General features: G+C 49.1%; 9 protein-coding genes across 9 annotated transcripts; 3 read left to right on the top strand and 6 right to left on the bottom strand.

The window, feature by feature from the left end:
• Window positions 1-1,233: 1,233 nt before the first annotated feature.
• On the top strand, window positions 1,234-2,973 carry T069G_11058 (glycosyl hydrolase family 47 domain-containing protein; the record flags this gene model as incomplete). The annotated part of the gene is made up of 5 exons (XM_056178268.1): window positions 1,234-1,448; window positions 1,522-1,703; window positions 1,768-2,020; window positions 2,075-2,355; window positions 2,411-2,973. 5 exons carry the CDS (start codon window positions 1,234-1,236, stop codon window positions 2,971-2,973), a joined length of 1,494 nt encoding a protein of 497 aa, XP_056024558.1.
• A 332-nt stretch (window positions 2,974-3,305) lies between these two features.
• T069G_11059 (beta-lactamase superfamily domain-containing protein) lies at window positions 3,306-4,703 on the bottom strand (the record flags this gene model as incomplete). The annotated part of the gene is made up of 1 exon (XM_056178269.1): window positions 3,306-4,703. One exon carries the CDS (start codon window positions 4,701-4,703, stop codon window positions 3,306-3,308), a length of 1,398 nt encoding a protein of 465 aa, XP_056024559.1.
• Window positions 4,704-6,142: 1,439 nt separating this feature from the next.
• On the bottom strand, window positions 6,143-6,653 carry T069G_11060 (ribosomal protein l7Ae/L30e/S12e/Gadd45 family domain-containing protein; the record flags this gene model as incomplete). The annotated part of the gene is made up of 3 exons (XM_056178270.1): window positions 6,143-6,405; window positions 6,477-6,572; window positions 6,632-6,653. The coding sequence occupies 3 exons, from the start codon at window positions 6,651-6,653 to the stop codon at window positions 6,143-6,145; spliced, it is 381 nt and encodes a 126-aa protein (XP_056024560.1).
• Window positions 6,654-7,142: 489 nt separating this feature from the next.
• On the bottom strand, window positions 7,143-8,864 carry T069G_11061 (lyase domain-containing protein; the record flags this gene model as incomplete). Its single annotated transcript, XM_056178271.1, has 3 exons — window positions 7,143-7,326; window positions 7,385-8,408; window positions 8,489-8,864. 3 exons carry the CDS (start codon window positions 8,862-8,864, stop codon window positions 7,143-7,145), a joined length of 1,584 nt encoding a protein of 527 aa, XP_056024561.1.
• Window positions 8,865-13,291: 4,427 nt separating this feature from the next.
• On the bottom strand, window positions 13,292-14,149 carry T069G_11062 (uncharacterized protein; the record flags this gene model as incomplete). The annotated part of the gene is made up of 1 exon (XM_056178272.1): window positions 13,292-14,149. One exon carries the CDS (start codon window positions 14,147-14,149, stop codon window positions 13,292-13,294), a length of 858 nt encoding a protein of 285 aa, XP_056024562.1.
• Window positions 14,150-14,576: 427 nt separating this feature from the next.
• Window positions 14,577-16,659, bottom strand: T069G_11063 (subtilase family domain-containing protein; the record flags this gene model as incomplete). Its single annotated transcript, XM_056178273.1, has 3 exons — window positions 14,577-15,248; window positions 15,314-16,568; window positions 16,622-16,659. 3 exons carry the CDS (start codon window positions 16,657-16,659, stop codon window positions 14,577-14,579), a joined length of 1,965 nt encoding a protein of 654 aa, XP_056024563.1.
• A 1,080-nt stretch (window positions 16,660-17,739) lies between these two features.
• Window positions 17,740-21,165, top strand: T069G_11064 (ankyrin repeats (many copies) domain-containing protein; the record flags this gene model as incomplete). The annotated part of the gene is made up of 4 exons (XM_056178274.1): window positions 17,740-17,993; window positions 18,063-18,833; window positions 18,899-20,441; window positions 20,500-21,165. 4 exons carry the CDS (start codon window positions 17,740-17,742, stop codon window positions 21,163-21,165), a joined length of 3,234 nt encoding a protein of 1,077 aa, XP_056024564.1.
• Window positions 21,166-21,573: 408 nt separating this feature from the next.
• T069G_11065 (HEC/Ndc80p family domain-containing protein) lies at window positions 21,574-23,923 on the bottom strand (the record flags this gene model as incomplete). Its single annotated transcript, XM_056178275.1, has 3 exons — window positions 21,574-21,781; window positions 21,860-23,808; window positions 23,879-23,923. 3 exons carry the CDS (start codon window positions 23,921-23,923, stop codon window positions 21,574-21,576), a joined length of 2,202 nt encoding a protein of 733 aa, XP_056024565.1.
• Window positions 23,924-24,530: 607 nt separating this feature from the next.
• Window positions 24,531-25,833, top strand: T069G_11066 (peroxisomal membrane anchor protein (Pex14p) conserved region domain-containing protein; the record flags this gene model as incomplete). Its single annotated transcript, XM_056178276.1, has 3 exons — window positions 24,531-24,567; window positions 24,715-25,025; window positions 25,081-25,833. The coding sequence occupies 3 exons, from the start codon at window positions 24,531-24,533 to the stop codon at window positions 25,831-25,833; spliced, it is 1,101 nt and encodes a 366-aa protein (XP_056024566.1).
• Between the last annotated feature and the right edge of the window lie 449 nt (window positions 25,834-26,282).

Genomic DNA, 26,282 nt, shown 5'->3' on the forward strand with positions numbered 1-26,282 from the left:
CAGCTATCTACAGATCGTTGTGTGCACACACCAGCCAGCGATCGATTCTTAGCGGCTTTCGCATCAGCAGCGATCCCCTTGAGTGGCGGCGCGTCTCGAAGCTTGTCCAACCAAAGCCGGACGGTTAAGCTTGTCCCTGGAGCTGAGGTTGAGATGCGGGGCTCAACCACAAGCCGGTTCCTGAAGTGCCGTCGCCAATCTGTGGGGGAATCCAGCTGGTGCTGATATCATCGCACGTACGAGTGGCGCCCGCGGCGCTAGGCAGTAAGAAGCAGGTTGAGCGGCTGTTGTTGTAAGTGGTTCAAGATGTTACGATTCAATGGACATTAGTTCGGGAGATATGCCGGACGTTTGCAAGTGAGGCGCTCAAATTCCGATCTGGCCGGCCGTTTGTTTCACGGAAATGCCGCCAAGCCTTGCGTCCCGGCTTGGTTGAAGAAGATAATTACCGTATACGACGCGTTACTATCGCGTTCTTCTTTCATAATACGCTGTCCTCTGGAGTTTAGATGCAATGCCAATCTTTGAGTTTGACCCATGCGTGGGGTTGTCTTTGGTCGCTTCCCGCCCTCGACATCCCCAGGCTCACATACCACCGCACATGGTCTAAATGCCAGGATCAGCTCCGAATAATACCTCATGATAGCTGCGTATCGATTTAGGTTTCCCCTCTCTATCCCCTGCAAAAGTGCCCTAGGCTACCCCAGATGGATGAGCATTGTCAAAATGACTTGTCACCGACGACTCTGGGTCCGATTGATCCCATTGAGATGTCAATGTCGCAAAGAATTCCGTCATGGACAGAAACCACATGCAAGCTGCTGCTAGCTCTTGGTGTCACCTGCCTGCTGTGGCTCTGTCCACCGGCAATCCTCATCCACCCTTGGAGCTAAAGCGCATGATCCCGGCCGTTTCTTGAAGGAAAAGCATGCCGGACGGCCGTTGTCGCATCCCTGGACGGCGCCATGTCTTGGATGAGAAGTGTGGTGATTTATGCTTTGCACCCGCATGAACAATCCGTAGCATTGGTGGCTTAGTGTCGCATGAGGATCCCCATCATTCTCTTTGATCATGGTAGTAAAGGGAGGAGGAGGAAGAGGGGAGAAAAATGATTGAAAAACGCGGCCTTCCCGCCACTGAATTGTGATCTGCAACCCGTTTCCGGCCTTGAGCTTGGTCCCAACTCCCTCCTCCTCCCGGCTGTGCTATCCTACAGAATCGGATATTATCATCATGAGATTCATCAGTAGCTCCGTGCTTGCCTTTGGGCTTGTTGCACCAGCATTGGCGTATCCTCACCCAGTCCCAGGCGCAAAACGCGGTTCACCCAATCCTACAAGGGCGGCAGCGGTCAAGGCCGCATTCCAGACGTCATGGAACGGCTACCGCCAGTTTGCTTTCCCTCATGACGATCTTCATCCAGTTAGCAACACGTTTGATGATGAGAGGTAAGTTGTTGGCCGTAAATTCCCCGAATTCATGGGGTAAAACGGCGCCATTGTTTATCTAACTTTGGCCTAGAAACGGCTGGGGCTCATCAGCGATTGACGGCCTGGACACGGCGATCCTCATGGGAGCGACCGATATTGTCAACACGATTCTGCAGCGCGTGCCTCAGATCAACTTTACCACCACTGCGGTTGCCAACCAGGGCATCTCTGTGTTTGAGACCAACATCCGATACATTGGTGGCATGCTAGCCAGTGAGTTTCGATATGCGTGCCTCGTGTTAGTGGTAGCTTGTACTAATTGCCCTGATTTGCGTAGGCTACGACCTGTTGAAAGGCCCATTTAGCTCATTGGTGTCAAATCAGACTCTGGTGAACAACCTCCTGACCCAGGCCCAAACGCTGGCCAATGGCCTCAAGGTCTCGTTCAACACCCCGAGTGGTGTCCCAGATCCTACCGTCTTCTTCAATCCCACTTTCCGGAACAGCGGTGCATCAAGCAACAATGTTGCTGAAATTGGAACGCTGGTCCTTGAGTGGACGCATCTGAGTGACCTTACCGGAAACCCTCTGTATGCCCAGCTTGCTCAAAAGGGCGAGTCGTATCTTCTCAACCCCAAGGGAAGCGCACAGGCATGGCCTGGCCTGGTTGGAACGTTTGTCAGCACAAGCAACGGCAACTTCCAGGACAGCAATGGCAGCTGGTCGGCTCTCTCAGACAGCTTCTATGAGTATCTGATCAAGATGTACTTGTATGACCCGGTTGCGTTTTCAAACTACAAGGACCGCTGGGTTCTTGCTGCCGACTCGACCATTGCGCATCTCGCCTCTCACCCAAGCACCCGTAAAGATCTCACCTTTTTGTCGTCATACTCTGGACAATCAACATCGCCAAATTCAGGACACTGTAAGTTTTCAATACAATCAAATGACAGCATTTAGCTAATATCTCTTGTCCTCAGTGGCTAGTTTTGCTGGTGGCAACTTTATCCTGGGAGGCATTCTCTTGGGCGAGCAAAAGTACATTGACTTTGGCATCCAGCTTACCAACTCGTACTATGCCACGTACAACCAGACTGCTTCTGGAATTGGTCCCGAGGGCTTCAACTGGGTGGACAGCGTGACGGGCTCCGGAGGCTCGCCTCCCTCATCCCAGTCCTCCTTCTACTCCAAGGCAGGATTCTGGGTGTCGGCACCGTACTACATCCTGAGACCTGAGACCCTGGAGAGCTTGTATTACGCCTACCGAGTTACGGGAGATGCCAAGTACCAGGATTGGGCATGGGCTGCTTTCAACGCCATCAGCAAGGCGTGCCGCGCCGGCAGCGGGTACTCGTCCATCAACGACGTGACACAGGCCAATGGCGGAGGAGCCTCTGACGATATGGAGAGCTTCTGGTTCGCCGAGGCGCTCAAGTACGCGTATCTCATCTTTGCCGACGAGTCAGCCGTGCAGGTGAACCCCAATGGCGGCAACCAGTTTGTGTTTAACACGGAGGCACACCCCTTTAAGATTCGTCATTGAGGTGTTGTCTTTGGATATATGTGAGAGGATGTTTGTGGATATGTGAATATGAATAAAGCCATCAAATATGAATTGCTAGAAATAGACTATTCGTTTGAACTACAAGATGAGCGCACGTTGAAGTTATAAGTGAATCATGTTTGATGCTGAGTAAGATCTATTATACAGTCCAGCAAAGTAAAGTATGACAGGATTATAGTAAGGTAAGCAAATGCTGCTTAGGGTATGAGTGGATTTTGCCTTTTGCTCCTCGCAATTCAACCAACTTGGTTACTCTTCGCTCCCAGAAAAATAAAAACAAAAAAACATCCAAATCATCTCTCTACAACAACTCAAAACTCCCTGCTCTGACCAATGTCACAAACATCAAACACGCCCTCCTCCGCAATGCCCTTGCGCTTCAACGCCTCCTTAAGCTGCCTCGGAGGCTCCAGCACCTCCTCCATCGTCAAAGCCCACGTGCCCCAATGAATCCCCATGGCCTTTTCACATTTCGTATCCTGGAAAATCTCGACTGAATCAAATGGATTCGCGTGCATGGCGGAAAACGCAGCGCGGGGATAATACGCCCCAATGGGGATCAAGCCCAGATCAAACGGTCCGCGATGCTCGCCGATCTGCTTGAATTGGGGACATCGTGGCAAAGACTCGTATTCGGGGCCGTAGTCGTCGACGCTGGCGGGCAGATGAGGGACTGCGCGGTATCCAGTGTCGCCGCCGAACCAGACGTTCTTGTCGCCGGATTTGACGCCCCACGAGCACCACAGCGTCGTGTCCTTGTCAAAGGCCGTGCGGGCGGAGGTGTGTTGACACGGGAGACATGAGATCTGGGCCGAAATGGATTTCTTCTCGCCGTTGATGGGGGTTGTGACGGTCAGAGTGGCGTCTTCCCACCAGTCCAGCTCGGTGACGTTTTGGAGGCCGCTTTTGCGGAACCAGGACTCGAGGCCGAGACCGACGAAGAATTGCACGTCTGGATGATGTTTCTGGATCTCGAGGACGGAGGAGTGCGATAGATGGTCGTAGTGGCTGTGGCTGATGACGACAGCGTCGACGACGGGGATGTCTTTGAGATCGCAGGGCTTCGGGGTGAAGCGTTTAGGACCCATGAAAGTGAATGGCGAGCAGCGATCTTCAAACACAGGGTCGAATAGAACACGCAGACCAGAGGGGAACTCGACATAATAGCACGCATGGCCCAACCACGTCGCGCGGAGTTTATCCGAAGCATCACGAGCAGGAAGCCACTGAGGAGGAACGACAGGCACAGTGGGAGGTTTCGTGTCTGGCCACTTGAGGTCGCCGGTGATGGTTGGCCAAAGGACCGTCGACCACATGTTTGTCACGCTGGGCGGGTTGGACCATGACGGATACGGATTCTTGAAGCCGGAGATGTGGCCGCCGCGCTTGAGGATGTGGTGAGGGTTGGAGAGGGCCTCGGCGGGGATGTTGTTTCTGCCGGCGATTTTGAGGACAGAAGTTGTTGATGGATGAGAGGTTGATGGGTGAGAGGAGATTGTGGATGATGTTGATTTGCGCGTCATGGTTGTGGCGGTTGTTGCTGTTGCTGCGGCGGCGAAGACGAAGACGAAGAGGGAGATGCGTTTGTTGGTGTTTGATTTGTTACTGGAGTTTGAATTGGAGGATCTGGTGATGGTGTTGAGGGTGAGGCTGATGGTGTTGTAGCGTTGCCACAGCTTAGGAAGAAGCTGCGTGCGGAACTGCGACATTAGAGATGGAGAGAAGAGAGAAGACAGCAAGGGGGGAAGCTATCGACTCTTATATTATATATTACTTCTCGACTTTTCTCACTGACTGGGGTGTAAAAGGGAAAAAAGGGATCAAGGGGACTGGGTTGGATTGGACTGGGAGGAGATTCTCTCTATCTACTGGACTCGGGCGATGGAAGGATGGGATGGGCTGCGTCATGCTCCTCTATGCAAGCCACAATCCAGCAAAGCAAAGCAAGCGAAAAAGGAATTAAAATGATTCATTGTGTGTACTCGTACTATGGATGTGTTGGTCCGCATTGGTTCTACCTTAACGCGGATTAGGCCCAATTCCGCCAAGGGTCAAGCTTCGAAATAACACAATGCCACGTTTCGTCCTCCTGCGTCCTTCGTCCATGTTGCCTTACCTCCGTTGTTGTAGGGCTGGGGCTAAGCAGAAACAAGCAAATGGACAGGGAGAGAGACGTCGACGGAGTTAAAACAAGCGAGTGCGAGTCCGGCACCAAAAAAGACCCTTGCGGAGCTGGAGTTGGAGCTTGGACTGGGCTCGTCCGATTAGTTTTTCTTTTTCCTTGGGTGATGAGATGGGATTCATTGCTTTAGTGGAAGGATTTTGGTCGCTGGCTGGCGGGGTTCGGCATACATGGATGGTCCGCCTGAGAGGATTCAGAGGGAAATGTTTTGTCTGGGAATTATCTAATTTGTCCGTCCTTCATCAACTAACAATGTCCCGTATTGACGCTGCTACAAGTACAAGTGCAGCCCATCATACTCCGCCGCTCTATCTACAAGTACAGCCATAAGAAAAAAAAAAAACTCCATATTATAAACCCGCACTTCATCGGACCTGCGCGGCCCGCAAAGGCATCCAAGATACGAATTTCCCTTGTACTGTACTAAGCGGCGCTTGTATTAACTCCGCCCGTCCGCTGGCTGGCGCTTGTCCGGGCGGGCGAATGAGCGGCCTTGGGCCGCGTTTTTACGGAAAATTCAAGCGTCTTACAATATGATCCCAGTCAGAGTGCTGACGGACGGGTCTAGGCTGAGTTTGGACTCGATGGCTTTTTGATGTCCTCATCATGGTCAGTCAGCAGAGCAAATCTCAATTTTTTGTGGTGTTTGTTATTAAGTAATCTGGAGGGCCTTGATATGCAGGAATTGTGCCATCATCATCATCATCATCACCACAGTCATCAAATCACATGTCAAGAGGAAAAGTCGTCAAAGCTGCTCAGCTCAACACACAGGGATTCTATCCCAGGTGAAAAAATGTCATTGGCCCAGCTAATCTAAAAGCGTTGCGCTCGCACTCTGCACCCGCATTTACATCGTAGCCAAACGTGTAAAAAAGCCAGATGCACAGCCATGGCTATTCCAACCATATAAACGCTCCACCCTTAACCCAGCGCCACAAAAAGACTCGACAGCAATGTCCCAGCTTAAATGGCCAGTCTCTCGACCTTTTGCTGCAGGGCCTTGATCTGGCCAGACAGCTCAGACAGCTCGTTGGAGCTGATGCTGGCGGCAATCACGGCACGGCTCACACCGCAGGCGCGGCCCAGAAGAGTCTTGCTGGGGACGTAGACGTACGGGACGCCCTTGTCTTCGCAGATGAGGGGGATGTGCAGGATGATGGCCAGGGGCTCGGTGTCGGCAGCAAGGACGGCAAGCTCGCAGGTTCCACGGTTGATAGCCTTGGTGACTATAATTGGAAAAAAGAAGACAGTCAGCCACCATTGCAACCTCGAATTGAAGGGCAATATCAAAACATACCTTCGTTGGCACCCTTCTTAGCCTGACGGATGTGCATGGCCGACTGGAGGAGATCCAGAATCTCCTGGGTCAAGGCCGCATCGGCCAAGGGCCAAGCTGCAAAGAACAATTCCGTTAGCCCAAGCAATTGAGAGGGGAAACGGCGTATAGCTTACCTGCTTCATTGGCGTTTGACATTTTTCACGATGTAGGATAAAAGGGGGGCTCGCCCGAACAAGGCTCACGGCCGGATGTGTGTTTTGAGGGAGATTTGGAAAAAGTTGGATTGGTGATGGAACGAGATGCGCTTCTCGGAGAAGAAAAAAAAAGTTGGCGATAGCTATGGTGAAAAAGCTTATCGATCGAGCTAGTGGATAAGCAAATTTTCCGTTTGTCACGTGCAGCTGCACCAAAGCGGTGCATTTGCTTGAAAACAGTGACGACGATAAAGTGGGTCGTTTAATTGCCTCAAATGGAAATGGAAACGGCTGGACTTATATACAGAGCTGCCGATCAAGCAGTGTGTAATTGCTTCTGTTTATTAACTTGTATATGTGGTATGAAATGGATAGAATAGATAATAAGAGAAATCTGTGATTGTTGGTATTGTTTATTTTATTATTGATACAAGCTATGCCGTGATGCTTTATACACTATTAATGATACACTGTCTATGCCGGATTGCTTTTACACCTTCTTGGGTCCAACCATGAGCTCGGGCTTAACGAGCTCATCAAACTCCTGCTCAGTCAGTGCCTGCAGCTCCATGGCACTCTGCTTCAGCGTCAGGCCCTTCTTGTGCGCGTTCTTGGCAACCTTGCTGGCCATGTCGTAGCCAATCTTGGGGTTGAGGCAGGTAACCAGCATGAGGCTATGACAAAAGTTAGTTGTGCAATCTGAGAGGTATCAAGAGTAACAAAGAGACTTACGACTCCTTCATGATGCTGGCAATCTTCTCCTCGTTGGCCTGCAGGCCGACGACGAGGTTCTCCTCAAACGATCGCATTCCGTCGGCAAGGATGCGCGAGCTGTGTAGCAGGTTGCGGATAATCAACGGCTTGTACACGTTGAGCTCAAACTGGCCGTTCATGCCGCCAATGGTCGTGGCGACGTTGTTGCCCATGACCTGAGCGCAGACCATGGTGAGGGCCTCGCACTGCGTGGGGTTGACCTTTCCGGGCATGATGCTGCTGCCGGGCTCGTTCTCGGGCAGAACCAGCTCGCCGAGACCACATCGGGGACCGCTGCCGAGGTATCGGATGTCCTGGGCAATCTTGGTGAGAGAGGCGGCCAGGGTGTTGAGGCTTCCGTGAGCCTGGACGACGGCGTCGTGGGCAGCCAGGGCCTCAAACTTGTTGGGGGCAGTCTGGAAGGTGATGCCGGTCATCTTGCTGACCTCCTCGGCGATACCCTCGGCGAAGCCCTCAAAAGTGTTGATGCCGGTGCCGACAGCAGTGCCGCCCTGGGCCAGCAGCTTCAGGTCGGGCAGAGAGCTCTCGACACGCTTGATGCCAAAGTCGAGCTGGGCAACGTAGCCGGAGAACTCCTGGGCCAGGGTGAGAGGGGTGGCATCCTGCAAGTGGGTGCGTCCAATCTTGATAATCTTCTTGGCCTCAAACTCGTCGACCTTGGCCTGCAGCGCAGCTCGGAGGCTGTGCAGGGCGGGCAGTAGGTCGCGCTCCAGCTCGAGGACGGCGGCAATGTGCATGACGGTGGGGAAGGTGTCGTTGGACGAGGCGCTGCGGTTGACGTGGTCGTTGGGGTGGACGGGCTTCTTGGAGCCCATGGTGCCGCCGAGGATCTCAATGGCGCGGTTGGAGATGACTTCGTTTGCGTTCATGTTGGACTGGGTGCCGGAGCCGGTCTGCCAGACGACGAGGGGGAAGTGGTCGAGCAGCTTGCCGTCGGCGACTTCCTTGGCGGCCTGCTGGATGGCCTCGCCAATCTTGGGATCTATATCGAGTTGGTTGTCATTAGCATTCTGTCTTTGTGTCTTTGTGTCTTCCAATCTCAACTATCCTCTGTACACATACCCAGTCCGTAGCGCATGTTGACCGTGGCCGCGGCGCCCTTGAGAATGCCAAAGGCCGTAATCACCGGCGGCGGCATGCGGTCCTGCGGCTGGTTGATCTTGAAGTTGCCCAGCGACCGCTGCGTCTGGGCGCCCCAGTACTTGTCGGCCGGCACTTCAATCTCGCCAAAGGCATCGCTCTCGACTCGCTTGTCGGCCATGGTGACTCGTGTGGCGTGGATGGCTCTGACGCTGGCGGGGATTAACTTGGGAATGTTGGAGTTGGAGTTGATGCTCTGCGGGGTGAGGCTGTGAGAGAGAGGGGAGGCGCTTTTCTGCCACAGGCGAGACCCGGCGATCGCACCCGACGCAGCTCTTGCCGACGCTCTCCGAAGCATTTTTCTTTGATGTCTACTAGGTAGTAATTACCGTATACAAAAAAGAGAGAGGTGAGGCTATTCGGTCAATTAGCTCGAATTGGACGGCGCAAAACGTGCACTGAACAAGCCAATCGCAGTATTCCACTGTTTGTTATTAGAAGACAGCTGTTGTATAAGAGGAAAAAGGAAGAACAAAAAAGAATACGTCGGGAAAAAAAAAAGGAGCAAGGATGCTCACCGGCTCAACAAATGCCGGGCAATCGGAAACCAACGAGGGAAATAATCGGAGCCCGGGTGCCCAGCTCCTTAGCATGTACCGCCCCCCGCGAAAATACCTCACGGAGCTACTTCCATGTTTCCTTGATGCCCGGAATCTCCCACCTCGGGTACCATCATGTATTAAGTGACTTCTTGTATACCTTTTAAACATTACGTTGCTTTGGCTTTGACTTTGACCTTGAGATTGCCTTTTCCTCTCTTGTTTTTTCATCCTTTTTAATTTACAGCCTATCACTAAAATTGCAAAGCATCGAACCAAATCTTTGGAGCTTGTCACAGCCATCAAGGGAACAGTCCCACTCTGTTATCTTTGAGCAGATACGCCACCACTTGCAAACAAAGAACTGGAGGATATCAGATAATTTGAACAGGATTGGATATTGACAAACAAGGCTGATTCGTCAACATTGATATCTTCTTTGCATTTTGCATGGTCACGAGTTCTTATAGACTATAATTGTAGGTCCAATCAGAGGGAGCAGTAATCACGGTGGAATCACCCACGAAAGAAACAAAAGCAAGGGAAATGGAACGAAAATACCAAAGGCATCAAAGCTGAAAATATAAGCAAGCAAGCTAAATCAGTACAAACCAGACTCCGTGGTGATGAAGAAAGAGAAAGAGAAAAATGTGTGGCTGTAGTGGACGAGAAGGAGGAACAACTACGTGTACTTGAGTTCTTTGCTTTCGCACGCAGACGTCACTAAATGAAGGAAACCTGGGACTATGTGTATCAAGTTGCATAATCTCTCTCTATCTACCTTAGAAACCGTAGCATGATATATAAAAACATCCAGCGAAACCTTGATTATATCGGCAGTCGGGGACCAACAGACACCCACATTGCTGGATTGCTACGCTATCTTCGAGAAAGGCATGGTCGGCCGATGACCTCGAGTATCTCTTAGCTTCTTGTTAAGGGTGAAGCATTTGAATCTTCCATTTTTGCATAGCGAAACTACATGTAACTGATCGATACGCGAAGAGCGATGCTGAGATTCCTGAGTGCGCTCAGGGCGTTGTCGAAAGATTTCCATAAGATTGATATCAGCAAGAATTTTCTTTGGTCTCGGATGATCTTTTCTAAACTAAAATGTCAGAAATTTTCCCCATAAACTTGGTGGCGTGGAAGATTCTACTCACTGAGAAGTTTGATAATATCCTCAAGTGCGACAAGATGCTCATAAATCGCTTCACCATACTCGGGCGCCTTCTTTAATTGAGAATAAAGTGAGTGTTGAGAATAAACCGGGTGCTGAGAATAAAGCGAGTCTTCTTCCCCTCCTTCCTTACGTGGTGGATCAATCTCGAGCATCAATTTGTGAAACTTTTCTCTTTGCTTTTTAGCCTCGGAGGTGTCGGCCCATTCAGAGTCGCCTTTGTGTAGGGTGTCCAGAGATTGATAACACCGATCCTTAATGTTCTGGATGTTTGTTATAATCTCATCCAGAGGTAAGAAAACGGGCGTCCTAGAGCTTTGCATGGCTATCGAGTTAGATTCGCGTGATGAAAAGATTAAATAAAAGAGGTTTTACGGTGCTTCAAATCTTTGGGAGTAAAGGCTGCTTTATGTAGAGGCATGTACCTACCAAGCATTCCCCCGTGATCCGTGCTTGAGCACATTCCTTTGACGCACCCCAGCAACAAAGAACAACCTGTTCTTTGTCAGTGACTATAGTTGATGAAAGGTGACGTTTATACTCCATATTTATCATTCTTTTTGTATTCTTTGTGCGGTTATGGGGTACAGAGTACCATCATGTTCACATCTCAGGCTTCAAGAATTTACGCCGGATGGCTGAGGCGTGTTTCAGAGTACTGGTCCTGGACTAACCTCGAAAATGAAAGAGTAGCCTTTCTTATACTAAGTAAGAGATACACATGAGGCTTGACTCAATATAAGGTGCTTTGAGATGGCGTCCAATACTGGACAAATCTCTCCGAACAACGAGGCCCCTTTCTGACTATTGTTCCAGCTCGCTCACAGAATCTTGAACGGTAGGATACAGAGATTACTGCTAAAGAACTGGGAGTAATTTTGTCATATCTAGTAGTTCTATTTGCTAGGTTTATCCCTTTTCACTACATATGCTCATATCCTCCAAATCTGGAGCACCCCTTGTAGAGTTTTACTTAACTCGTCTTCTCTAACTTTATCTCGGCAGCCTATACTCCTACACTCAATTTTTTTCGCCCTCCTACAGAAATAATAGGTTATTCTTATCTTTTGATGGTATGCCCTTCAATCTTCGATAGCGTAGCAGGTCTTTAACTGGTGATTGGTACATACATCATACTCTTGGTTGTAGACTTGGGCGGGCTAAAGAGACCTCAAAGCTTCTATATGTTCATTTGACTAAATTAAGATCATATTCTACATGATTCCATTTCTCGCTCCATTACATTCATTTATTCTCTTCCTTCGACGTCGTACGTCGTCCATTTTGACGAATGTCATACTCTGCCTCCAGAATTCCGAGCCCCTAATAGTTGAAATCGGTGTCTCCCATATTTTTCACAGCCTTTGGTATCTCTTTGAAATAATGTCGATTAGTTTTGAGCTCGAATTTATTGGTGCGCCTCTCTGTGCTTTAGGTTTTCCGTTCCACTGGCATTAAGGGGAACACCGCGACACCACGGCAAACTTTCATATACGATGAAGTTTCCCTGTGTGGCCACCATGCCTTAAACTTTTCTTTCTGAAGGTTTCCATTTATTTTCCCAGGCTTTCACGTTGGAAAACTTTTCGTTCTAAAAATTTTCCAACCCGACTCCCTATATAAAGTTGCTTCCCATCCCACGGAGCCCCTGATAAACTCTACCCATCCATTCTCTTGTTGCATTATCTCATCCTTATTATTACCCGCCTGACATCTAGTATGAGTATCCGCAAGAATATCTGTCGACTCTTCTGCCTAGGTCCCCGTGAGCCCGAGGCTGAACAATCACCTCGTCCGCTCCAACAGGGGGAGATTCGTAACGGTATCATCGGCATGATCACAGAGCACCTTGACCAAACTCCTCTTGTTTGCTTTGCTACCGTCTGCCCAGACTTCCACGATGCCTATTTCCCCCTTTCTATCGCGAAGCAAAAGAGAATCCAAGTCGAGTTAGGAAGAGTCTCGGTTAGGGACTATTGCTGCTTCAGCTGCGACGCATATCATCCATTGCGGCAAGAATATTGGTTCAATGCCCAATTCTTTACCTGCAATGACTTTCATGGCAGACATCTAGACCCTCGATCTCTACCAATGAGAGGATTTGATTATTCGCTCAGTGTGTCTTTCGAGCTCGCACGAGAAATTATGAATAGTCACCTCGATAAGTCTGGCGACGGCTATCCGGTTGAACAATTAGTGCCTCGACATCCCTTTACAACTTATCAGGAAAATGTGGCCTATTCTAGATCATGGCACGCTCGGATTGTCGACGACCAACTGGTACTTCACTCTTACACCGCCTTAACCCTTACCACCGATCGTAGATTATCGGGAAACAGCATCGACATGGGGATAATTTCTATTTGTCGTCATGTAAATACCGGCCGGTTGTGGTTTGTCCATCGAAGTCCCCCTCAGGAAAATGATTTCTCTAGACGTCACGGTTCTGTCCTATCCTGTCCCGTATGCGTTACAGACTATTCCATTGACATTATTTGGGAAGGAGGGCATTGGGTTGTTGGAATCTCTACATATCACGTTCTTGAAACTACAAAGATGAAGACGGACTGGACCTGGGATGTCATGTCCTATTGTCCAGAAGAGGCCCGCAAATCACCACGATTTAGGAAGATGATGGGGACACCGCCAGGAATCGCGATGCACAAGTGGCACCTACGGAATGCCATGGCCCTTGGCTGGACGCCAGAGGGGGATTGGGCGCCTCAGCCAGCTTTCCACTCTGATCCAAATTACTTGGATCGGCCTGTTTATGTGTAGTGGCTTTGGGTAGGACTAAATGAGAGGTGTTGCAGTTTTCCATATTTTAGTTGGCCTGTTTTCTACATTTGTAACCAACCGAAGGGGTGACTGGGAGAAGCGGATATGTTTTGTTGTGCCATAGTTAGAAAAATGAGCAATGATAGTGCCGTGGCCTTCTTATATGAAGAAATATAGCTTATAAGTCTCATTCTTTAAACTCCTGGAGCCAGAATTCCAATGTCGTAACTAATGTTTGAATGCAATACAAGATTCCTCCCCTTCTTCACCCAATGGATATTCATCAAAATCAGGATCAACCTCCATGTCGTCGAGCAACACATTTTTAGACACCTCTCCATGCTCCCATTCTTCTTCAGAGTCTTCATCATCAACTTCGCCGGTGAGAAAGGCCGTTCGGTGAGAGAATAGCTCAGTTTCAACATCGCCGTCCCTCTTAGTCCTAATGACATACAGTCTGTACGCAAACACAACTCCGGGTGCAGTCTTGTAACTGTCATTCTTGCTTTGCTCCCTGTTGACAGCAACATCGCCTCCACCCGAAAGAGTAAGAGGGCCTGTCACTGTAGACGTAGATGCTCCCACTGATGTCAAGTTTTTCGTCCCGCTTTCGCTCGTCACTTGAAAGGAATCTTTGGCGATTCGCAATCCTGAGATGATATACACGGGCCGCTTATTGCCAAACATGCCGCCGTCTATATGCTTCTTTACCTGAGCCAAACCAACAATTGCTTTCAAGGCGTGTTCACTCATGCCACCATCAAATACTCTCGTTTCGAGGTTCACACTACCGTATGTCGTTTTGGTGAAGCGGGATGCAGTCACGTTTCCGACTGGCAAGGCTAAACTCACGAGTTTGAGAAAAGCTTGCGTGGTAAGTGAGGTGCTTTTGCTCTGGGAGTGAAGGTGGTCAGGTTCGGTGAAAGTATTGATCTTGGGGAGGATAATTTCTGGATGAGATGCTGAATTTAGTGAGGCGAGCGAGAGTGTAGGCCTGTTTGGATGCGGTATAATTGAGCCTAATGAAATCTCGCCATCAGGAAGAAAGTTGAAGCTAGGTGGAAAGAACCAGATTGGCTGAGCCATGGTTAATGGAGTAGTGCGGATTCGTAGATATATATTATATCTGTTTGGTGAATGTTGAGGTATTTTCAATTTCGAATGTGATGATTGCAAAAGCCTCGGTGTCAAGTACATGCATTAGCCACTTGATTCTATTGGCTACTATTATATTATAAATTGCCAAATGATTGGACAGAATATAGGTTTGGAATTATGTATTACAGTAGTACTAGAACCACATGGACTTATCTACGAGTGGCAATGCATAAATATATATATTGGGATACAAAAAGAATGGCTCTGTATTTTCATAAACTTCAAGTAAACAAAAGTCTCTTCTACTGTCCCAATATTGTATTCCCACCAGTATATAAAGCAGCCTCAGATACCTTATGGATGCTATCAAGCACCTCGGGAATACCACTATTCTAAATTCAGTAAGCCAAACACTTCAAGACGTATTTGCCTGCTGAGAGCTGACACGTTGCAGACATGAATGGATCACAGAGAATCTCGTAAGATGCTTGGCAGAGTCTTGGTCTGATGTATCCCTCCAGAACGATATTGGGTCTACAAACCACATCCTACTGCCGTCATTTTTTTTCGCCATGGACTTGAACAGCGCTTCCATGCCGCTCTTTCTTCGAAGCAGCTTAAGTCGGGATAACTCATGGTCTCCCTTTGCAGATGGCTCGAGACAGGGCAAAAGATCAGCATACGCAATCATAGTAGAGCAGATAGCCGCTGCTACGGCTGTGGCAATTGATGATCCCGGTTGGCAAACCCCAGGATGCTTCGCCTGTATATCTGCGCAGAATTTGTCTGGAACGTCACTTCCGTAGGTGCCCCATATAGCAGCAGCCCCGTCAGGCAGCCGAGGATTTGTCTCCATGAAAGTGCCGCGACAATTGGCAGCATATATAGATATCACCGAAGAGTGACGAGCAGGAAAGTTTTCATCCTCAAAAGAGGAGTTGCCAGCACTCGCTAAGAATATCACAGACCCTTCTCGCTGCGCTTGGACTGACTTGATGGCATTGTCAATGCCTTTATGATCTCTTGGGAATCCAAAGGACATGGAAATGACATCAGCCTGGCATTCCACACCGGCCCATAGAATTGCCTATTACATATCAAATTGTTACTGTGTTGAACAAACATATTACACCATAGATCATGTTCACTCACCTCTTTGATGTTTTCCTGGCTAGCTTCCAGATCTTTTGTGTTCTTCGCCACACGGGCTATAATGATCTCAGCTGAAGGGGTACAATGCCTAACGAGTCTTGCCATCAAGGTGCCGTGACCAAATGTGTCAGTCATATTGATGGCCGAGCCGTCCGCAAAGTCTCGTTTACTCTTAATATGCCATGATGCGCTGCCGTTATCGCCTTCGTCATTGCCAGTATCTAAGATTGCTACGCGGATCGCTGTTCTCACTCCGTGGGTTCGCCGTTGCCGTTCAATTATCGTGCCGATGGAATTTAAATCTTTAAGCCACTCCTTGGGCTTTACCGTATTCCCAGAATGAAACGATGCCTCAAGCTTGGATAGTTCGTCCGGCAACCCTGTATCTAAAGGGACTGCTCTTGGTTTCCTGCGTATGCTAAGTGTGTTTCCAATTTTATGTCCAAAGCCAGTCTCGGCAAGGTACTTTAGCGGACGCACCACATTCTTGTAAAATTTCTTTCTTCGTGCCAAAATGCCTTCTTGTTTATCCAGCAATGTTTTAGCCGACGAATCTGTACCTTTGCCAACTGGGCCGAGTTTGTTCTGCCTATCAACAAGCATTTTGCCTTCTCGAATGCAGTATTCAATCGCTTTATCAAAGATCGATTTGTCCTTAAGCCCACCCCATTCAACTTTTTTGAAATTTTTTAACCAATCGTCAGCGATTTTATGGTCGCGGTTGGCTTGTGAGATCCTATTGCGTTGGGGAACAGATTGAAAAGGCTTGGAAAGTCCAATTTCCAGCAGCAACGTCCCAATAGCCAGAATCCGGGGATGCTGGTGAACTAGCCTTGCATCATCTACAAAATCTTCTTCTGGGTCGTCCCTCGTTCCAAATGGGAATATCAAGTATGGTCGCAAGAATATCTCATCATTCTCTTCAGTAGGAGGCATGAACCAAATCTTCTCGCTCGTCCACTTGATACGCATCAAGTCTGAGTCGTAGAAGTGATGATAAGCCTGCGCAATGGTGTATGCTAGTATGATTTTATCTTTGGGTAGTAGTTGGAATCCGCGTAGCACATCAGCAAGGCTTTCTCCACGCCCAGGCCCAGGCTCAGTTTCGAGTTTTTTGTTCCTGTGGAATTGGAACTGGCTTTTGGATGGATCAAAGCCAATCTCTACACGGGCGTAGTGCCGCGTATCCACTAGATTGCAAAATGCCGGCTGAGGAGTTGCATTTTCTTCAATAACTGTGCTATCCTCTGGCTCTCTTATAAGCCGTTAGCGAGTACAAATGGTGGTGCAAAGAATGCGAACACTTACATTGTCAAATGGAAATCTTGCCAGTGAGCCATCTGCATTGGAGATATAAGAAGGCTCATGGAGGGAAAGTCATGCTCCTCTTCGATCAAGCATAATCTTGTGGGATGCCATGCTTGACTTTGATGATCATCTTGACTACCAAGCTCACTCGGTTTGCATTGAATGTGAAGTTCAAGTGCGTCGAATAGATGTCTGCTGAAATCAACCAGATGATTTTTCGAGACCGAGTTGAAGTTGACTGGCACGCTACCGCCATCATCATTACCATCGTCTATCAGTTTATAAAGGCGAGCGCAACTATTGTCAATAGTACTTATCAGATGCTCTGTATCTAGGGCTTTGAAGAAGGCTATAATGGAGCTGTTCTTCATTTGGTCGGTCGTATGAGGCTGTTTTCTGAAAAGCAGTTGAATGTCATGGAGAGGACCGTTTGAGCGCCAATGCTGCGCCCACTAAATTGCGTCAATACAGCTCTTCTGTTGTATACATGTAGATATGTCAATAGAGAGATAGACCTACGGTGTCTATGTAATCAAAATTATTCACCAGAATTTGACACAGCTCGTCAACTTCAGGCTCGATCCAATAAACTGGAATCGATTTGAGGGCGTGATGAGTCAGGGCCAAGTTTGTAGCAATCTGCATCACAAGACGCCGGCGGGCTGGAGGAAAGCTCCTCTCTTTAAGTCCATCATTAAGGGCTCTGAAGATGGGGATCGCCAGAGCCAAGAAGCAATCACGGTTGTTCAAGTCACTATCCATACTGTCTTCATCTGTATGAAGCATGCAAACACAGACGGGAGAATCTGTAGGAAACGAAAATGCAGTACCCCGCTCGACCGTGCCCTTGTCGACCAATGAAGCATTGATGCCCAAATCTGGAACCATGTGCAGCTCTCAGCCTCACTTCTCACCCCCCGCCTCAAATGTACAAGGTATACATACATATAAGAGAGTACGTACACATGCACGTAAATGCCTCTTAACGGCTAACTAGAACATCGGATTCGGATTAAGCAGTCCTTCTGTTTCTATAATATTCTTTGCATACGTGTTGATCTAGCTTTGGCTGCACCGATGTTGCGCTCTCCGTTAATAAAAGAATATCAGTTCTCATAATGTCCGCTAACATGTCAGTCTCAACCCTCACACAGCAATGCCTCGACAAATTTCATGAGGCAATGAGCCAGAAAAATGATTCGGGGCATCAAGATCACCTGGAAAACAGACTTGCAGGCTTCAACCTGTGGGTGGATAACGTCGGAGCCCTGGCCAAGTCGGGCGCATCTCTCGACTCCAGATTCCGATCCCGGCCTGACGACCTAGATTTAGTGAAAAACATCTTGAATCTTCTTTCGGATTTCTTAGACGAGTATAAAGATGCCATCCATAACGGCCTTTCAATTGACGAGCCTTTGTTGGATATAGATTCCGCCATTAGAAACCTGGCGAAAATTGGAATCGCGATACGCCGAACCGGCAAAGCTTCGAGAAGTCGCAAGGCCTATCAGTCATTCAACCCAGATGAGCACCACGAGTTCAAACAGCATCTGGAGTGTTTGATACTTCTTCGACCCAATGAAGATCGGCATCACCTATCTGGGCTGGAAATCTCTAGTATCAATGAGCTCAAGGATTCCCCATCAGCCGAGTCAAGCGAGAAGAATGGCATATCAAAGACCAAGCTTGAACAATTAGCTAAATCAAGGATGGAAGATCTCGCTTCCTCGAAGCTGAACGAAATTCAAAAAAGACTGGTTGACGCCAACCTCAGACGCAGACATAACTTTTTGTTAGCTCAAAAGAGGTCCCAGCGTGTCAAAAAAACGGCACAAACCAACTTCACCCCAGATAAGCATCAGTCTGACATTGTTCCTCTTAAAATCGCAAAAGTCCCACTCAGGGCCAAGGTGATAGACCAAGCCAATGTTCTTGCATCCATGGAACCTAAAGACGTGCCAACACAAAACATAGCAGCGCCTACTGTGACTGGTTATACAATTGCATCAACAGCCGAGGGGACTTTGCAGTTCGATCTGGCCAAAAGTCAGCAACGCGCACCAACCGTTGCTCCCTCCCAGATCTCATTCATTGCTGCCAACACTGAGTTTCCGAAGCCTCCGTCGTCCTTTCAAAGTCAATTCATGTTTAAATGTCCTTGTTGTTGTCAATCTCTGCCTAGTGAGGACTTTGCAAGTCCTAGTAGATGGAGGTAAGACAATTCCTCTTGCATATTCATTAATTTACCAGACGAGATATCTCACATCGTTCGGATAGGCAACATCTTATCGAAGATCTATGTCCATACACTTGTATCGCACAGTCGTGCCCAACGCCGGATAAGCTTTTCACCACTAGAAAAGCATGGGAACTCCATTTTGAGAATGATCATTCACCTCAATGGCAGTGTTTGTTATGCAGCGAAGATGATGAGCCGTTTTCATCAGAAGAAGATATAACTACACACACGCTGACTCAACACAAACAAGAGTTGTCAAAATACGAGCTCTCGTTTCTTCTATCCTCTGCTGAGGTGCGATATATGGGACTCGAAGCGTGTCCGCTGTGCTCATCACATGGACCACGAGACTCGACAGAGTTGGTTGACCACGTGGTGCATCATGCTTATGAATTTGCTCTTCGTGCTCTTCCATGGCCCCAATCTGTAAAAGAAAATCTTAACAAGCCGATAGGAACGTTTTCTCTACCAGAGGATGCTTCAAACTCTGAACAGCTTGAGAAATGGCTTGACAATTTAGAAGGGTCTGCGAAAGAGCTCTCTATATCTTCGTTTGACAAAATGGACCACTCACTGCCGGAGGAAGACGGTAAAACCCTTGAAGAAGACTATTTTGCAAACAACGGCTACTTTGAAGATAGGGAAACGGCAGATTCCTTCAAACGTCAAACGGCTCAAGGACGGTCTTCAATAGTATGGAGCGAGTCGTCTGGCCCAGATCTCGCTAATCAAGATGGTGTGAACGATCCTACACAAGCTGAAATAGATTTTTCTGCAGCTGTGTCACGAGGAGACGAAAATGCCGTTCGCTCTATGATTGAAGATTGCCAAACGTTTGATAGCGACGGCAAAATAAGAAAAAGAGCATTAATGGCTGCTGTCCAGGGAGGACATGTCGCAATTGTCAAAGAGCTCCTCGGTAGTGGCATTGAAATCAACTCACAAGATAAACGCGGCCAGACAGCACTATTCTTTGCTACGGAACGAAATGACGTATCAATGGTGCGATATCTTATCAAGTCGGGTATTGATATAGATATTAAGGATCACAATGGCCTGACAGCATTGCACATAGCCATTCTCCAAGGTGATAAAGAATTGATCAGTGCGCTATTTACTCACGAAATTTATCAAAGCTTCACAGATAAACGTGTGAATGAGCTGTTATCATGGGCAGGAGAGAAAGGTCTCCATCCTGGTTATAAAGTCCTAAGCAGACTACGGACAAGATATATGTCAACTCCGAGCGGCACCTGGCAACCTTTTAAGGTCACAACTCACACTAGGGAGGTACAAAAGATGACACAAGTCAATGGCTTGACTACTCTTATCGATTCTATGATAGAGCCTGTATATTTCCGCCTGCTCGACGCTCTGCCGCGCGAGACTAAGAGAGTCTCTTTCAGTCTTGACGGAAAGTATATCGCGACCGGTAACAGCAGAGGATATGTAGAGGTTTTCAACTTTGAGACGAAGAAAAGCATATTTCAAATGGACCTGAAAACAAATTTCTACGTCTGGGGTATCTGTTTTAGCCCTGATGGGAAATATTTAGCCACTGCGTCCCGTCGCAGTGTCGAGGTAAGCAAGCTGTCAATCGGATCACCAATCAAAATACTAATGTAACTTGAAAATTTAGGTATTTAATATTGCAACGAAAGTCTTACAACACTATTTTCCTCACGGCGACATTGTTTATGCACTTGATGTCTCAAAAGATGGTCGTTTGCTCGCATATGGCGGTGGCAGTGGCACTGTTCACATTTGGGATTTGAAAAGAGGAGTCGAAATCAGGACTTTTAGGGCAGGTGAAAAGATTATCTTCGGCGTAAAAATATCTCCGGATTCCTCTTTTGTAGCTGCAGGTGGCTGGGACGGCAATGCCTACACTTGGGATTTGAAAAAAAAGCCCTCAGAGGTAAAGGGGTTTCGCCACGGGCGTATCGTTCATCGCCTGACTCTCTCTTCAGATGGCAAGTATTTGGTTACAGGGGGGGATCCTTCTCTCAAATTATGGGATCTGGACACTGGCGCATGTCTTTCAAACTTCGAGAATACCAACTCTCTGGTTACTGCGCTGTCAATGACTCCAGACGATAGGTGGATCGCAACTACCTTAGGAGACGGATCAGTCCGGTTCTGGGATCTGACAACAGGCAGAAGTCACTGCATATTCGATGCACACAAGAAACGTATCAGCTACATGGCGATTAGCCCCCTAGGCGGCTATTTTGTGACAGCTTCCAGAGATGGTATGCGTATCTGGTCATATGGTACTCCGGGGAGCGATGAAATGGGACAGTAGGAAAATATTACAGATACTATACACTAGATGCTAGAGATGGTCAGCGGATCTTGCAAGGCACCTGGCCAAAGAGCAAATGCCGTAACATCTACAGGTGTGTCGAGTCTTGAAGGCTTCAGCTTCAGTCACGTCTGCTCTTAGGGAATCTAACTGGACAAGATACGGGATAACTGGGCGGAAAGCAAATCTATTCAGTACCCTCCATATCATCATTCATTCAACCAAAAAGAACAGCTGCTAGTGGTATCTTCCAAAAAAGTAGGTATACACAAAAGATAGTCGACACAAAACCAATCTACCAACCAACACCAACCAACTCCACCCATCATAAGAAAAAAAAAACGCTATTTTCGTATCACAAATGCCGTTCAAAACTCGTTAAAAAAAACCATCGAGTAGCTCTCCCCCCTAAATATCAGGCAGTGTCCGAGTCTCATCCTGCATTATCTCGTCACCTCCCAGCTCCTTTTCCAGCTCATCGGCTACAAAACCCTCGTAGTCGTCCAAGCTCTTTTGCACGTGAATCTTGAACTTGATCACGTCGTTTAGCATGCGGTCAATCTCCGTGTGTAGCTCTTCTCGCAGCGAGTTGGCCCGCAATACAAGCTGCTCGTATCTGGAGGTAGTAAAAAGATGTTAGCCATTCTGATCCGCCCAAGAAGGTGTAGCTGATTCAGGCACAGTGAAAACTTACTCAATGGTCGTGTTGATCTCGCGTTGCTCTAGCAGCTGCACAGACTCTGTCAGGCCGGCTCGCATTCTGGATAGTTCCTTTTCCATCTTTTCGATTTGTGCGTCGGATCCCATCTTCTGCGCCGTAGCAACCTCTTTCGTCTTTTCATACTCCTCTTCTGCAGCCCTAACCCTGTGATTCAAGGCTTCAACCTCGTTCCGCTTGTCCTCAATGGCCTCCTTAATGCCATCCAAGAGCTCGTGGTCCTTCATCATATCGTCCATTACAACGCTTCGTCGCTCTGCAATCTCCTTTCGCAAAGATATGAAGCTGCTGCGGACTTGGCCCCTGAGATCTAGGTTAAGGACGTGTCCTGGTTGATAGCCGGTTGTGGCATCAACCAATAGTCGGTCTGTCGCTGGGGTATGTGTTGTGCTGGAGCTCTTCCAGGTGGATGAATTCAGCTCGTTCTCGTTAAGGATAACCTGCAGCTCGTAGTCCCTGCCCTTAGCATTGGCTGCGGTAGCTGGTATGAGGGCTATTTGGTAGGCAATGGTGTTGTACTTGTCCACCACGCGCTCCAGCTCATCAAGCTTTCGGCTGGCCTCGGCCTCCTTTTCCATGACCTTTTTCTTAATCTCTTCCAAGCGCTGTCCGGCCGACTCGATACCCCGTTGCAGACGTTCCCGTTCAGAAGTCATGCGGTCAATATCCTGCATGCTAATGCCTTGGGCGTCAACAGCTCTTTGGAGTCCTCGTCGTTCCTCATCGGCTTCTTTCAGCTCTTCTACAACCTTGTTTAGCTCCTCTTGTAAAACTTGAATGCGGGCTTCGTATTTTTCCGATCGCTGAACGGCGAGCTCGTTGTAGTCTTCAAACTTGACACGATCCTCTTCCATGATTTTGAAATGGTTATCCAAGACGGCAGGGTCCGGGGTGGACTTTTCAAGGTCCTCGATTTCCTTGGACAATCTCTCGTTCTCGGCCTCGAGCATCTCAAGCTCGGCTGTGTACTTTGAATTGGACTCTTCAAATGCCCTTGCCATGGCCTCAACGTGGGGGGCCAGTAGTCGCTCGGCATCCTCGTCGCCCATGTCGTCGTCCATAGCGAGCCAGTCTCTGTATGCACTACTAAGGAAGTTGAAGATGATCTGGTCGCCACTTACATCGACGCCGACGTCGAGGCAAGCATCTATATACCGATTGCTGGCATAGCCCTCAAGCATTTGGGCCAGCTGCATCATCCAATGGAGCAGACCGAGAAAAGTACTCCAATTCTGGCCGCCCACGGCTGCAATCTGGCTTTTTGTGATGCTGCGCTCAAACGGGTATCGAAGCTGCTTAAGAATGGGCGGCACCTCTTGGTCAATATTCTTCTGGAATTTGTGACTGGGGTCGATTCGATGGTAGAGCCACTGGAACATGAAGTTGAAGTCCTTCTGCGTCGGCGACTTGAGAATGTTTTGTGATAACGAATGCTTCATTTCCATCTCAAAGTTGTTTTGCACCATGTAGTCCATCAGCTCTTGGGCGATTCGGGCTTGGAAGGATCGGTCTCTCAGCGGCCGCGGATCGCGAGGGACGCCGGCTGCCTGGGGCGTGGTCTGGAAAAAGCTCTGGTGGCTCACGGGCCCGACTGTGGATTGCCGCGGACGATACACGCTGCTCCGTCTATCGCTATCCGTTGACGGTCTCGCAGCCAACGGGGTAAAGGCGCCCGGGTTGTATGTTGCTCTAGGCTGCTGAAAAGACGTTCGCTTGATAGAGGACAGGCCAATGTCGCCCAGGTTTGCGCCGGACGATGCGCGTTGGAACATTGGCTGGTTCGGGCGCGTCACAGCCAGGGAGTGCCTAGATCCCGACATGGAGCGGCCGTGGGCGGTGCCGTAGGTGGAGGGTCCCTGATTCTGGCGCTTCATTGTCGACCCTGGAGCCGGGATGCCGCTATTTGTACTGAGGCCGCCGAGCGTCTATGGCGTCGGTCAGCGGACGATGCGACGATGTTCCAGATTTCCCACTCTTGCGACAAAGGGAACCTACCTCTCTTTTCCTGCGGACGCTCCACAGGCCCGTGTCTTGAGACATTATAGGCGGTCGGGCCTCTGCTGTTGGTGATGCGACGGTATTCGAGCAGCTAGGAGGCGATTCGCAGTGCGTTTAGCGATCAATTTCGGGGGCAAAAGACACACGAGATCAAAATTCGACAAGGCGGGCTGCGTATTCTGAAGCTTTGAAGCAGTTCTTTCGTGGGGCCACGGGATTGGGGGGAAAAGATAAGGCAGTTGCTCGGTGAGAAAGTAAACAAATGCCTGATTGGCCCAGTGCGGCCTAGCGCGAATGACCTGACACGCATGCGCACGTGATTGCAGAGTGTCGGGGGAGTACCTGCAAATGGGGCCAATTTACTGCGCGCAGCCCGGTAGCCAATAACAGGTGCGAGTACGTACCGTTGCCTCGGCCCAGCATGTTTTCGGTACGTACTTTGCGACCGCGCTCAGCTCAGCCCAGCCCAGCCATGCCGGTTCCACAATTACCGAGCTTCAACATACTCGGACAGTCGCATCTGCTTTCTTCCTCTCCTTCATTCTCATTGTCGACATCCATCGTGATTCCCCTGAAACTGCGTCTTTCAGTTGTCTCTGGTGATTCTCTGAGGCGCCGAGGCTCTGTGTGAGCATACCGATCCATCATCATGGCGATACGCGAGGAAATCGTGGCGTCTGCAGTAAGTGATGCGTCCCATCTCCATCTCCTTGTGATTGACAATCATGGGTTCATCTCTTGGCTGACTGTCGAATTTCCAGGCGCAATGTTAGTTTCGACTCGACTCATCGATCACTTCCACTTCCACTTCCGCAGTGTTAACAATGAAGCAGTTCTGCAAGATCCCAGTGTTGCCACCTCGTCCGTCGAGAACAAAATCTCGTTTCTTCGAACCAAGAATCTGACACAGGAGGAGATTGATGCCGCCATTGCCAGAGCTGGGGGCGGCAGCGGCGCGGTAGCTCCCAGGGCTCCCTATGCTGGCGCGCCCCAGGGTCCTCAGGGTCCTCCTCAGCAGTATTACCAATCCTACCCCCAGTATGCGTGGCAGCCGCCTGCATCAACACAACGGGATTGGAGAGATTGGTTCATCATGGCAACCGTGGTTGGGGGAGTCAGCTATGGTCTGTACTCATTAGGCAAGGTAAAAACAGTATCACGCGCGTCTTTCACTACAGCGATACTGACACGAATCATAGCGTTATGTATACCCCCTCGTAGCGCCACCTACCCCTGAAAAGCTGGAGCAGGACAAGAAGTCGATCGAGGAGCAGTTTGACAAGGCCTTTGCCCTGGTTGAGCAGCTGTCCAAGGACACAGAGGCACTAAAGGATGCCGAGAAGCAGCGGACAGAACGACTGGACATTACACTGGCAGACTTGGACACGATCATGACGGAGCTGAAATCAGCAAACAAGCGCCGCGAAGACGACGCGCAGCGCATTCGCGACGAAGTACAGAGCCTCAAGGACGCCATCCCTAGGGCCATGAACAACCAAAAGGAGCTCACCGACAACCGACTTGCCGAAATCAACACTGAACTTGCCAGCCTCAAGACTCTTGTGTCACAGAGGATGAATGCTAACTCAAATAACTCTATGTCGAGCGGCTACTTCCGAGGCAACAATGGAGTCAACGGTGTCAACGGATCGAATGGCGTCAACGGAACTAGCGGGGCGGCTTCACCCACGACAGCACCCGGGCAATCAGTAACTCCCCCGCCCATCGACAGCGCTGCGGAAGCGAGCGGCACTCCCAAGCCTGATGCTGGCAAGGGCCCGGCTCAGAACAGATTTAACAGAGCGTCTGGCCTGTCCGTTGGCTCCGGAGCCAAGGCGTCAATCCCAGCATGGCAGATGGCCATGGCCAACCAGAATGCCGGATCAGCTGGTTCCTCGTCGGGCAAGGAGCCCGAAAAGGCCACCACCGAGGCCGCGGCCAGCAGCTCGTAAATAATTGCTTGCTTGACTTGAGATTCTCCATGCATTGTACGATTTTGATCAACTTGCGGTTATTGTTGCGCTACGTACGTACGGATAAAGGGACAATGCAGACATCGATTGGATAACGGCCGGAGCGTTGGTTGCTCTATCAAATTTTTTTATGTATTTAATATCAAATGGACCACATATATTTTTCATCTACTTTCGGTTGGGTTACATGTCATTATTATTAGAAGAAGAAGGAAAAGAAGAAGCTACCTACATACCTATCATGACTGCATGGTGGTTGTTATTAAGACTGCCCGAGTGAGATGAAAGAGGCGGGCCGAGGTTCGGGCTTATTGTCGCTCCCGCCTGCGCTCACTAATGCAGCGCTAACTGAAGCCGTCCGTTTTCCATCCCTGTTCCCAGATCGATCTGTCTGTACATGTAAGTACTTGTGCTTGCGGGATGCTGTA

The sequence above is a fragment of the Trichoderma breve genome, assembly GCF_028502605.1.
Source record: "Trichoderma breve strain T069 chromosome 7 map unlocalized scaffold00007, whole genome shotgun sequence".
Taxonomy (NCBI): Eukaryota; Fungi; Ascomycota; class Sordariomycetes; order Hypocreales; family Hypocreaceae; genus Trichoderma; species Trichoderma breve.